At 42.7% G+C, this 13,128-nt stretch overlaps 1 protein-coding gene across 5 annotated transcripts in view; it reads right to left on the bottom strand.

Annotated features, from left to right (window-relative positions):
* Positions 1 to 13,128, bottom strand: part of FSIP1 (fibrous sheath interacting protein 1) — a 195,352-nt gene that overhangs the window by 161,864 nt on the left and 20,360 nt on the right. For 4 of the 5 annotated variants that reach the window (XM_048853119.2, XM_048853124.2, XM_048853123.2 and 1 more), the window contains exons 4-6: positions 11,307 to 11,479; positions 7,819 to 7,909; positions 3,373 to 3,471 (exon numbers count right to left, since the gene is read on the bottom strand). In XM_048853119.2, the coding sequence (XP_048709076.2) occupies positions 3,373 to 3,471; positions 7,819 to 7,909; positions 11,307 to 11,479 (363 nt within the window). The remainder of the gene's footprint in view (positions 1 to 3,372; positions 3,472 to 7,818; positions 7,910 to 11,306; positions 11,480 to 13,128) is intronic. The other variant, XM_048853125.2, reaches the window with a different exon arrangement.

Below are 13,128 nucleotides of genomic sequence, written 5' to 3'. Positions count from 1 at the left end.
GCTAACCAGGAACCAGAGCATGCAGGGTTTTATGGATAAAAATGAACACTTTGCATTGCATCCTGAAGCCATTGCAGTCTACAAGCACAGGTGTAATAAGTGTCATATAAGAAACACTGCTTAACACCGCATTCTGTGCTAGCTGAAGTCTGAATGGCCTTCCAAGGTAGACCCACATAGAACATCTAATGCAGAATGACAGAGACATGGATAATTGTGGCAAGGAACGCATCAAAGAGGAAAGATTGTAACCTGATGTCTGGACCAGAGGAAAGAGACTATGGCCCCAATTCAGCGGAGCATGTAACTGGATTAAATGTAAAATTAAGCACATAAATAGTCCCATTAATGGGACTACTTAAGTATTTATAGTCAAGCACAGCCTTCTCTGCTTTACCCGCTCAGGGCCTATCTTGGCTCCTACCTGGCAACCCAGGCAGCAGCCAAGAATGCTACAGACCTCAAGATTACAAACCAAACCACAATAACAAGAAGCCTAAGTAGAAACAGCAAATATCACCTCCTCCTAAGTGCACCCATACACACACACACACACACCCCTCATCTCTCCTGTTGTGAATGATCTCTAACCAAGTCCCTCTCATCCAACCCCCCCATCTTAGCCAGTTACCAAGAAACCAGATTACTTTGAATCACATAATATGCTTCCAGAGCTGAGTGTCATCGGCGTACTGGTGGCAACAGCAATTTAAAACATTTCACTACTCTCCTAATGGTCATGTATACATGCTGAAAATAACCTTTTGAGTAAATGAGCAACTGCCCAATGCCACGCAGTGGAATCTCACAGAGATGGAAGAATACAGACACTGAAACACAACTCATTCTATCTGGACAGATGCCTGCCACAACAGTATCTCATAAGCAATAGCATCAAAACAACACACAAATCTAAAAGAACTAGCAAGGATGTCTGATCTTTGTCAGGAGATCTTCAAACATCAAGACAAGTGCAGTCTGTACCATAATCAGTTTAATAGGAAAAAAACCCACTAAACTGAAGAAGATTAAAGAAGTCTGAAGACATTAAACAGGGCCAGAGAACCTTGACCCAAAATAGGAATATGAGAGACTGTGTAATACTGCACTTTGCATCAACCGTCAGATTTGAGAGAAGGTTTCTTCAGCATAGGCCTAATAATTGCACACCTAAGGGAAGATGGTGCCTCACAGTGAGCGTATGATTCAGTCAGGAGCACTTTAATTACCTGAAAATTAACAAGGAATCCTACAAAAAGTGGAAACATGGACAAATTTAAGGATGAATACAAAAGAACAGCACAAGCATGTAGGGACAAAATCCAAAAGGTTAAGCTAAAATGACTTACATCTAGCAAGAGGCATAACGTGCAATAAGAACAGGTTCTTTATATACATTAGGAGCAAGATAAAGACACAGGAAAGTGTAGGTCCTCTACTTAGCAAGGAAGGAGAGCTAACAACTGATGATATCAAGAAGGCTTAAGTGTTTAACACCTATTTTGCTTCAGTCTCCATTAAAAAGGTTAATGGTGACCAGATACTCAACACAATTAATATTAACAACTAGGGGAAAGGAACACAAGCGGAAACAGAGAAAGAACTGGTCAAAGAATATTTAGATAAGTTAGATGTATTCAAGCTGTCAGGGCCTGATGAAATTCACCTTAGGGTACTTAAAGAACTAGCTGAAGCATTCTCGGAAGCATTAGCAATTATCTTTGAGAACTCATGGAGGACAGGTGAGGTGCCAGAGGACTGGAGAGGGACAAACATAATACCTATCTTTCAAAAGGGAAACAAAGAGGACCTGGGGAATTACAGACCAGTCAGCCTAACTTTGATAACTGGAAAGATACTGGAACAAATTATTAAACAATCAATTTGTAAGCACCCAGAGGATAACAGGATTATAAGGAATAGCCACCATGGATTGGTCAAGAACAAATCATGCCAAACCAACCTAATTTCCTTCTTTGACAGAGTTACTGGCCCAGTGAATATGGGGGGGAAGCAGTTGAGGTGATATATCTTTATTTCAGTAAGGCTTTAGACACAGTCCCACGTGACATTCTCATAAGCAAACTAGAGAAATATGGTCTAGATGAAATTCCTATAAGGCCAGAGAACAACTAGTTGAAAGACCATACTCAAAAGTGTACTTATCAATGGTTTGGTCAAACTAGGTGGCAGACAGTATATAGATGGATTCCACATAGGAGTGGAAAGTATGCTTATAAAATTTGCTGATGACACCAAGCTGAGAGGGGTTTCAATCCCTTTGGAGGACAGGATTAGAACTCAAAACAACCTTGAAAAACTGGAGAATTGGTTTGAATTCAACAAGATGACATTCAATAAAGACAAGTGCAAAGTACTTCCCTTAGGAAGAAAAAATCAAATGCACAGTTACAAAATGGGGAATAGCTGATGAGGTGGTAGTACTGCTGAAAAGGATCTGGAGGTTACAGTGCATCACAAATTGAATATCAATCAACACCATGATGCAATTGCAAAGAAGGCTAATATTCTGGGGTGTTTTAACAGAAGTGTCATACGTAAGACACAGGAGGTAATTGCCCTACTCTACTCAGCACTGGTGAGGCCAGAGCTGGAGTATTTTGGGCACCACACTTCAGGAAAGATGTGGACAAACTGGAGAGAGGCCAGAGGAGAAGAACAAAAATGAGGAAAGGTTTAGAAAGCCTGACCTAGGAAGAAATGTTCCAAAAAAATAAAAGGGGGGGGGGCATATTTAGTCATGAGAAAAGAAGACTATAAGGGGAACTGCTAAAAGTCTTCAGACATGTTCAGGGCTGTTACAAAGAGGATGGTGATCAATTGTTCTCTATGTCCACTGGAATTAGGACAAGTAGTGAAAGTCTTAATCTACAGCAAGGAAGATTTATGTTAGATATTAAAACTCTGGAATAGGCTTCCAGAATCCTGGAGGCTGTGGAATCACCATCATCGAGTTTTAAGAACAGGTTAGACAAACACCTGTCACAAATGGTCTAGGTTTTAACTGGTGGTGCCTCAATGCAGGGCCTGGACTTGATACTTTTAGAAGACCCTTTCAGCTACAAATTTCTATGACCCTATGATTATCAGTATTAGATTAATAGCAGAGATAAATTTTATACAATTTCCAAAAAGAACCACATTGTTGATAAACTCCTAAATTTTTCCATCAGGGGTGTAAACTTGTAATACCTATTTATATTACATACATTATGGGAATGTTATGTTTTCCAACCTCTGTATGGCACACAACGCTTCTCTTTCAGCCTTGATTTTCTGGAACATTTTACTCATTCAAATCCAGAATACAAAAGCTCATTACATAATTATAGGACTGTAATAAGGGCTTACCCTGTACAGCTTGTTTTTCATTGCAGTCGTAATCTTCTGAATTAATTTGTGTGTGAAATACTGAAATAAATATTTCATCTTCTTCAGAATGGGAAGGATCTGTTAATTAGAAGTGTATTGAATAACTGTTAAATACTTATTTAAAGCAGATTTTTGTGACTTAACAGTATGATTAATGTACATTTCTCCAAGTACGATATGCAAGAGTCATAGAAGTTTATTATTGATTTTCTTCAAGTAGTTACCACAATACAATAAAACATTTTACAAGGGATAGAACAGATGGAGCAAAAGAAGAGAGGTGAGTAAGGGAGTCAATATGCGAGTAAAAGAATCATTATGAACAAAGGCAAGTAAGATTGGAAGAAAGTATCAAAATGTATTATACCACTTCTGATGTATCTATGAAGTCTGATAGAGGTTTTGAGTAAATGGGATTACATATTTTTTTCTTCTGCTGCATTTACAGGCTTCTATAGGACTGGTAATTGTATGTAAGTGATACAGCCAAAGGCCAAAATGTTCAAAAGCTTCAACAGACATGAATAGCCATTTGGGGAATCATCTAGAGGTTCAACTGAAAGTTAAGTGCCCAGGGGGTGTCTAGATGTGCCCAAATTGTCAGAAATCCAACTGGCCTCTGTCAGGAGTGTGATCTGGGAGAAATGGGTGCCAAACATCCCAGTGCTCAAGAGCTGCTTCAAGTACTCCAAGTGTTAGTCATGCTCCTGACAAGAATTAGCCGGGGAGTGCAGGTTAAGGAGAAGCCCCACACTGTCTGCTCTGCAATCTGTGCACACTTAAAAAGCACATACTCTAAGGATCCACATACATGAGAGATTAACTAATATCAACTAAACAACAAACAGCCTGTAATAATTAATACTAGCCTTCTCAACTGAAAGCATGATGATGATTGTCATTTAGTAACAACTGAATGCGCGTTTTATAGCTGCAGAGTCTAATTTCTGCCACAATTAGGGCAGATGTGTTTCTGCTGCTAGAGATGTTGAGACACAAGTGGCTGGATAGAAGTGATTTTGTGGATGTAGCTGGCATTTGAAACTCTAATGACTCTTTTCAAAACAGACTATTTTCAAAACAACCTCCCTTGCATCATTTGTTGTCGTCAAATAAAATAAAAGCTAAATATTCAAGCGCTAGAAGACAAAGTTAATTACATTCAGTTCTTTATTTTCAACCAGGGAAAGTTCCTCAGCTGCCAATCATACAAAATGATTTGATGAATGAAAAGTGTTAACATGCTACATAAAACCTTGAGGCAAGGAGGACCCTGGAAAAATCTAAACCAGGGGTCAGCAACCTATGGCACACGTGCCAAAGACGGCACACGAGCCGATTTTTAATGGCACGCTGCTGCCTGCCAGGTCCCAGCCGCCAGCCCCTCTCAGCCCGCTGCCAAACCCAGGCCAGGACCCCGGCAGACAGCAGCCTGCCATTAAAAATCCTGCCCGCCACAGCCCGCTCTTCTCTGCGCCCCCCCAGGCAGGAGGAAGAAGCTTGGTCCTGCCGGCTGCTGCTGCAGGGCAGGCAAGCTCCCCGCTCCCCCGCCTCTTCCCCCAGCGTGCTGCGTTCCTGCCCCTCCTCCTCTCCCTCCCTGACGCCGATCAGCTGATGGCCCTTGCGCGGGTGGGGGAGAAGCGTAGCCACAGTGTGCTCGCTGCTCCAGGGAGAAGGCGGAGAAGAGGTGGGGACAGGGCCTTGGGGAAGGGGGGTGGAATCAGGGCATATCCCCTCCAGCCCCCGGCCATTTGCTACTCTGAGCAGGGGGCTGGGAGCACCCCCATGACCCCAGCCCACACCCCCAGCCCTCTGCCCTGACCCTTACATCTCCCCATACCCAAGCCCTCTGCCCTGAGCCCTGCACCCCCCTCACACGCACCCAGCCCTCTGCCCTGAGCCCTGCACCCCCCACACACCCCAGCCCTCTGCCCTGAGCCCTGCACCTTACATCCCCCCACACACATCCCAGTCCCCTGCCCTGATCCCTGCACCCCCCACACACACACCCAGCCCTCTGCCCTGACCCCTGCACCCCCCTCACACACAGCCAGCCCTCTGCCCTGACCCCTGCACCCTGCACACACCCCAGCCTCCTGCCCTGACCCCTGCACCCTCCACGACTCCATGCCCTGACTCCTGCACCCCCCACACATACCCAGACCCCTCACACCCCATGTCCTGACTCTTGCACCCCCCACATTCCCACTCCCACCCTGAGCACCAAAGAGGGGCTCCTGCACCCTCCCACATTCCCACCTGCACTCCTAGCACCAAATGGGAGCTGCCCAGGTAAGCACTCCACACCCAAACCTCTTGCCCCAACCCTGAGCCCCCTCCCTCATTCTAGCTCCTGGCCAGACCCAGGAGCAAATATATGACCCATACACCCGTAGTTACCTTTGAAAAGAAAAAGGAAGTGCTGTGTGGACTTTGTTAATAACCACCTCATAAACAAATTTTCTCTCCATATCTTAAAGTTTAAGAGACCTAGTAAAGCATATTCTTTTTATTAGATGCTGACACCTACTGGACAGTTTTAAATTGCTGTAAAGCTGATATGTAAATCTTGTGTTTTTTGCCCCCGAATAGTAAACTAAATAAATGTTATGCAGTTATTGATGTAAAAATCCTCTTTTCCAGTATAAAGAAAAGGAGTACTTGTGGCACCTTAGAGCCTAACAAATTTATTTGAGCATAAGCTTTCGTGAGCTACAGCTCACTTCATGCATCCGATGAAGTGAGCTGTAGCTCACGAAAGCTTATGCTCAAATAAATTTGTTACTCTCTAAGGTGCCACAAGTACTCGTTTTCTTTTTACGGATACAGACTAACACGGCTGCTACTCTTTTCCTGTATATACTTCTTTACCATTTTCAAAAAGTCCAGCACAGAATGGTATAATTCAGTTATAAAACTACACAAAGTCACAACAGGTCTAACGTTAATGGTCAGACAACAATACAAAAAACCATTCTGATAGGAAAAAAAGCAATTATAATCCAAGATGATTCCAAGTAAAGATTCTCTCATTAAATTTTGTAACAGCCAATAATGTAATATTTTTAAGTTTGGAGAGCACAAGGTGGTGAGAATCAAAATTCTATAGTGCAACAGGCTACCAAAAGACAACTTTTGGTAATTCTTTTATTTAAGAGATTGAAATATTTTTTAGATTACAGAGGTCAAAAATTTGTACTCCAAGAAATCTTTCCCCAACGAAAAAGAAAAAGTCTGTGTTTAAGAACTGGACAAAACAATTAATAAATGTGAGAGCAGTATAAGCAATGCCAAGGTAATTCAGTTCAAAGCACAGTCAAAATCAAAGATGGTAAGAGCAAAGCTGGTGTATTTGCTGCATTTTAAATGCAAAAGAGTTATTGTTAAATTATTCTTTGTAACAATGCTGCATAGCCAGCTACCCCACAGAATGCTGTGTGTGACTTCAAAAAGCTGTCTGACCCTGGATTTAATAACCAGAATGTTAAAATACATTAAGGTATATTTTTGAAACTCTGAAACTGATTATTGTTGTAACCAGAGATTTACTTAGCGTGCTGTACTTATAGCATCTCAGCGCACTGGAATTCCAGTTCCGTTTGAAATGTTGAGGAGTAGGCCAGGTAAAGAGTGTTATAGGATGTAGTTTAAATATGTTTGGTTTCAGTAAAGCAGCACACTTATTTTCCAGATTTCTTTCTACAATACTTTAAAGTCATTCCTTCTGAGAAGCAGAAGCAGCAGTATTCAGAGCATTTGCTCAGCCAACCTTCCTTTTCAATAGGATAGTTATGGCCACAGCCTCACACTGCAGGAGACCATATATCTGCTCTGCTGGATAGGGCCTTTTAAAAATGTTTAGCTTTGCTGATGAATTTCCAGACAAGGCTGAATGGTTAGGGATCAAAAGTCAAAATGTAAATGTGAGGGATAAAAAATGAAGATAAAATTGCCAATAGTTAGATTCTGAAGATACATACAGGGTTCTGTACTGGTTACAATAAAATCGGGTTTGCCAACTCAGTCTATAAAGCAGCTTAGAAATGTTTTTTCTATCACAGACATAAGTTATTCACATTTCTCCTACCTTGCTTCTACTTAGTTAAACCTTCAAGGCTGCCCAGTCATTTGAAATACTGCAGAATTATTGCAAACAAAAATCTGCAAAGCAATACTACCTTGTGAAGGCATGTGCAGCAGCAAAAATACTTTTTACTCAGCTTGAGGTTTAGAAAAATTGTCTTTACAAATTTTTACGTGTAAGGACTATTTTATTGATAAAACTTTAAAACTGCACTTGTAATGGAAAACATTTTAATCTATTTTAATAGTAGTGATATCTTAGAACTTACAGAAATACAGCTATAATCAACATATAAGATAATCTTATGAGATATTTATAATTTACCTGTTTTACTTACTTACCAACTATCTGCAATGAGGAGGTCAAAGCTAAAAATGTGTTTGTATTTTCTATCTCCTCTTGAGTTCCTGAAGCACTTAGTGAGGTTACAGACTATTTAAAAGAGGGAAAGTATGAAAATATAAGATAGCAGCAAATATATGATCAGACTGGAATTACAGTAAAATACTTTTCCTGATGATCTATCAGAGGCCCAAGTCTAGCAAACTTCAGATCACACACCAGAAGCCTTTTTTGTCAATCAAGCTTTTGGGTGAACATTATTTTCTTACTTTTTTTTTCTTACTTTTTTGGGTGATCTGAATGTCTTAGACTCTCTGAGCATTTATGAAAATAGCATAGATTTTTAAGCTCTGTATATGCTTATAATTATTGTACATAATCTATCCATGGATTATAGGAACTATATAGTTTTATAGATACATAAATTTGAATTCTGGTAGACTTGCAGTATGATTTACATTGCATATACTGCTTTACCATTTCAAACCAAATTTATACATATTATATGTGGGGCTGGTAGCACTGCCTATTATTAACATTGCAAGACACTTCCCAATAAAAGACCCTATTTTCACCTACCCATAACCTTGCCTAAATATAACTGTTTGGTCTGAAATTTCCCAGACTTCAAGCAGATTTTTTTGAAAGTTTCAGCAAAAACAGTTCAGCCATTTCTGAGACTGAGGTTCGGGAAAAATATGTTCTGTAATGTTAACAAAATTGTGGTGACATTTTTGGTGAGAAGCTCTAGTATTCCCACACATTGGAGCAGAGACTTGAAAGGGGTGGCCTTTTTGTCAGGAATGTACCTTTTATTGTTGGGCCAAGTTAAAAGTCTTTGAAAAATTTCAGTCCACACATGCTCAGCAAAGACTTCTTAGGGTTAAGCAGCTAAAATCTCCAAAGGTTCTGTGTGCACTTATTCCCTCACAGCTCCTACTTGTGATTGGACTGCACATGGTGCCATCACCACAGAGCAAGTGAGCATGCTGCACACCAAGAAACAGATTGGAACACAAAGAATGGTGAGATAGGGACCAGCTGCGCAAAAACACTGAGAATCAGTTATCTGGGGGTTGGGAGGACACTCTGCTAGACACACCTGATCTGTGCTGAAGAGCCCAGGCACCAGCTGAGAAAACTTGACATTCTTGTCAGTTTCGCCACTCCCATGATGAAACTAAAAAGAACGTTAATTTCATATATTTCCTTTCAAGATCATGTTTTCGTGTTTCCGAAAATAAATTCTTATCCCACTGAGGGGTACCAAAGGAAACTGTACCATCTGCTCAAGAAACTCCCTAAACAGGAACAAATCGACACAGACACACCCCTAGAACCCCGACCAGGGGTATTCTATCTGCTACCCAAAATCTATAAACCTGGGAATCCTGGATGCCCCATCATCTCAGGCATTGGCACCCTGACAGCAGGATTATCTGGCTATGTAGACTCTCTCCTCAGGCCCTACACTACCAGCACTCTCCGCTATCTTAGAGATGCGACTGACTTCCTGAGGAACTACAATCCTTTGGTGATCTTCCAGAAAACACCATCCTAGCCACTATGGATGTAGAAGCTCTCTACACAAGCATTCCACACAAAGATGGATTACAAGCCATCAGGAATAGCATCCCCGATACCATCACGGCAAACCTGGTGGCTCAACTTTGTGACTTTGTCCTCACTCACAACTATTTCAGATTTGGAGACAATTTATACCTTCAAGTCAGCGGGACTGTTATGGGTACCCGCATGGCCCCACAGTATGCCAACATTTTTATGGCTGACTTAGAACAATGCTTCCTCAGCTCTCGTCCCCTTACCCCCCTACTCTACTTGTGCTATACTGATGACATCTTCATCATCTGGACCCATGGGAAGGAGGCCCTTGAGGAATTCCATCAAGATTTCAACGATTTCCACCCCACCATCAACCTCAGCGTGGACCAGTCCACACAAGAGGTCCACTTCCTAGACATTGCAGTGCTAATAAGTGATGGTCACATAAACACCACCTTATACCGGAAACCTACTGACCGCCATTCCTACCTACATGCCTCCAGCTTTCACCCTGACCGCATCACACGATCCATTGTCTACAGCCAAGCTCTAAGATACAACTGCATTTGTTCCGATCCCTCAGACAGAGGCAAACACCTACAGGCTCTCTATCAAGCATTCTTAAAACTACAGTACCCACCTGGGGAAGTGAAGAAACAGATTGACAGAGCCAGAAGGGTACCCAGAAGTCACCTACTATAGGACAGGCCCAACAAAGAAAGTAACAGGACGCCACTAGCCATCACCTACAGCCCCCAACTAAAATCTCTCCAGCGCATCATCAAAGATCTACAACCTATCCTGAAGGATGATCCATCTGTCTCACAGACCTTGGAGGCAGGCCAGTTCTCGCTTACAGACAGCCCCCAACCTGAAGCAAATACTCACCAGCAAGTACACACCACACAACAAACACACCAACCCAGGAACCAACCCTGCAACAAACCCCTGTGCGAACTCTGTCCACATACCTATTCATGGGACACCATCATAGGATCTAACCACATCAGCCACACCACCAGGGGCTCGTTCACCTGCACATCTACCAATGTGATATATGCCACTATCAATGTGATACATGCCATCATGTGCCAGCAATGCCCCTCTGCCATGTACATTGGCCAAACGGGATAGTCTCTATGTAAAAGAATAAATGGACACAAATCTGACATCAGGAATCATAACATTCAAAAACCAATAGGAAAACACTTCAGTCTCCCTAGTCACTCAATAACAGACCAAAAAGTGGCAATTCTTCAAAAAAAAAAAAAAAACCCTTCAAAAACAGACTCCAACATGAAATTGCAGAACTGGAATTAATTTGCAAACTGGACACCATTTGATTGGAAGTGGTTGGGTCATTACAAAACCTAAACCTAATTTCGCCAATACTAATTTCCCCCTACTGTTACTCACACCTTCTTGTCAACTGTCTGAAATGGGCCACTCTCATTACCACTTCAAAAGTTATTTTTCCTCCCTGGGTATCCTGCTGTCAACTGAATAGTCTCGTTAGACTGACCTCAAACTTGGTAAGGCAACTCACATCTTTTCATGTATTTATACCTGCTTCTGTATTTTCCACTCCATGCATCTAATGAAGTGGGTTCTAGCCCACAAAAGCTTATGTCGAAATAAATTTGTTAGTCTCTAAGATGCCACAAGGACTCCTTGTTGTTTTTGCTGATAGACTAACATGGCTACCACTCTGAAAGTTGCAACCATCTCCCAGGGCTGAAGCCATCAGACTTTGGCTTCGGCCCTGGGCCCCAGCTAGTCTAAGCCAGCCCTGGCAATCCCATTTGAAATGGGGCGCGACCCACAGTTTGAGAACTGCTGAACTAGACTTCTCCCTTCCATAAGATAGCATTCTGAGATACTGTTTTATTGGTAAATATTTAAAAAAAAATCACACTTTGCTAACCTGAAGTTCTTCCCAAAGTTTAGCCCTCACTTCTCTGCCTTGTTTTTTAATTTCTCTTTCTCTAGATTGTTTCTTTGCCAGTATATTGTCCAATTTATTCATCTTCTTTATCGCTACTTGAATCCGAGGATCTATAACTTTCTCTTCAGTATTTTCTAGATTGGTAGAATTTGCTGTAGATTAGATATAAAATAGGATGTGAGCTTCAAGCATTTAATAAAATAATCACCAGACAATAGGAATTATTTGGCAGCAGCTTCAGTAGGAATAGGACCATTCACTATCACATGTTGCTTTTTGTTAGTTGGTTACACCAGGAAAGAAATATACAGGTCCTTCTAGAAGATAACAGAACTTTTCCTTTGTGGTAGAAAGGTAGTGGTAGATGTTTGTGTTTCTGGACACATAGGACCAGAGTTCTAGTTTGGCAGTGTGTAATATTTATTCTGGGGAGGTAGTGGTTTATCCATAGCAAAGGTTGTAACCACAACCCCATAATAAGGCTAAAACTCAAAATAATTGTCATGCTTTCAGATTTTTTGAGGTAAATCTCATTGACAACTAAAATGTGTCCTGAATTTTCTGATTGAATTAAGTCATTTTGAGATCAAGACGATTTTAAACGGCTCCATTTTTAAAATGCTGCAAAGCATCTAAAGTTTTAATATATTCCTCTACCTGCTCAACAAAAAGTTTCAATACCAAAAGATGGGAAACTCAGGTACATTTTGACATTTGATCTGGAAATAAGCAGTTAAGGGCAGAAACAATAATATGCTTAAGAAATTACCATTATTTCAAAATTAAACAGGATTCTCTGTCAATGATGCCAACAGAGAAATATATATTTGTGATCAGCTTCTGAACAGGTCTGGTCTTCTTTTCTAAATTGAAAAGAAATTTCAAGGATCTAGTAAGATAGTTCTCCTGCAGGCATTTCCCACTAAAATTGCCCTTTGTTTATAGGAATGTGCACAAGTCCACTTATTTGAAGAGCTAAGAGAGGAAAAAAGAGCTGACGTGACCTGCCAAAGTTACATGGAAAACATGTAATAGAGCCAGAACAGAACCCTGAACCAAGGCTTACTATTCACTAGATCAGTGCTCACCAACCAGTCAATCGCAATTGACTGGTCAATCCTAGAGACTCTCCCAGTCAACTGTGATATCTGGTGGTGCAGTGGGATTGCCACTAAGGCAGGCTTGCTCCGTGCCTGCCCCGGGCCCACGCCACTGCCAGAAGCGGCCAGTGCAGCCCCCGCAGCCCCATGGGTGGGGGGGGCAGGGGTCTCAGTGCACTGCTCCTGCAGGCAAGCACCGCCCCCGTAGCTCCCATTGGCCGAGAACGAGGAACTGTGGCCACTGGGAGCTGAGAGGGCGGTGCTGGCAGATAGGGGCAGCGCGCAGGGCCACAGGGCCTTCCAGGAGCCTGCCTTAGCCTTGCTGCACCACCGACCAGGAGCTGCCCACAGTAAGTGCCGCCCGGCGGGAGGCTGCACCCCAAGCCCCAGCCCTGAGCCCCCTCCCAGAGCCAGCACCCCAAACCCACTCCTGCACCCCAACCCCCTGCCCCAGCCCTGAGCCCCCCTCAGAGCCTGCACCCCAAACCCCCTCCTGCACCCCAACTCCCTGCCTCAGCCCTGACCCCCTCCCAGAGTCAGCACCCTGCACCTCCTCCTGCACCCCAATCCCCTGCCCCAGGCTTAGCCCGGAGCCCCCTCCCACAATGCGAACCCCTCGGCCCCAGCCCAGAGCCCACACCTGTTCCCAAACCCCAAACCCCTGCTCCAGCCCAGCGACAGTGAGTGAGGGTGGGGGAGAG

This window comes from Caretta caretta, chromosome 6 (genome assembly GCF_965140235.1).
Source record: "Caretta caretta isolate rCarCar2 chromosome 6, rCarCar1.hap1, whole genome shotgun sequence".
In the NCBI taxonomy this organism is placed as follows: Eukaryota; Metazoa; Chordata; order Testudines; family Cheloniidae; genus Caretta; species Caretta caretta.
Note: the sequence above shows the minus strand (reverse complement) of the source record. Positions and strands in the feature narration are given on the sequence as shown.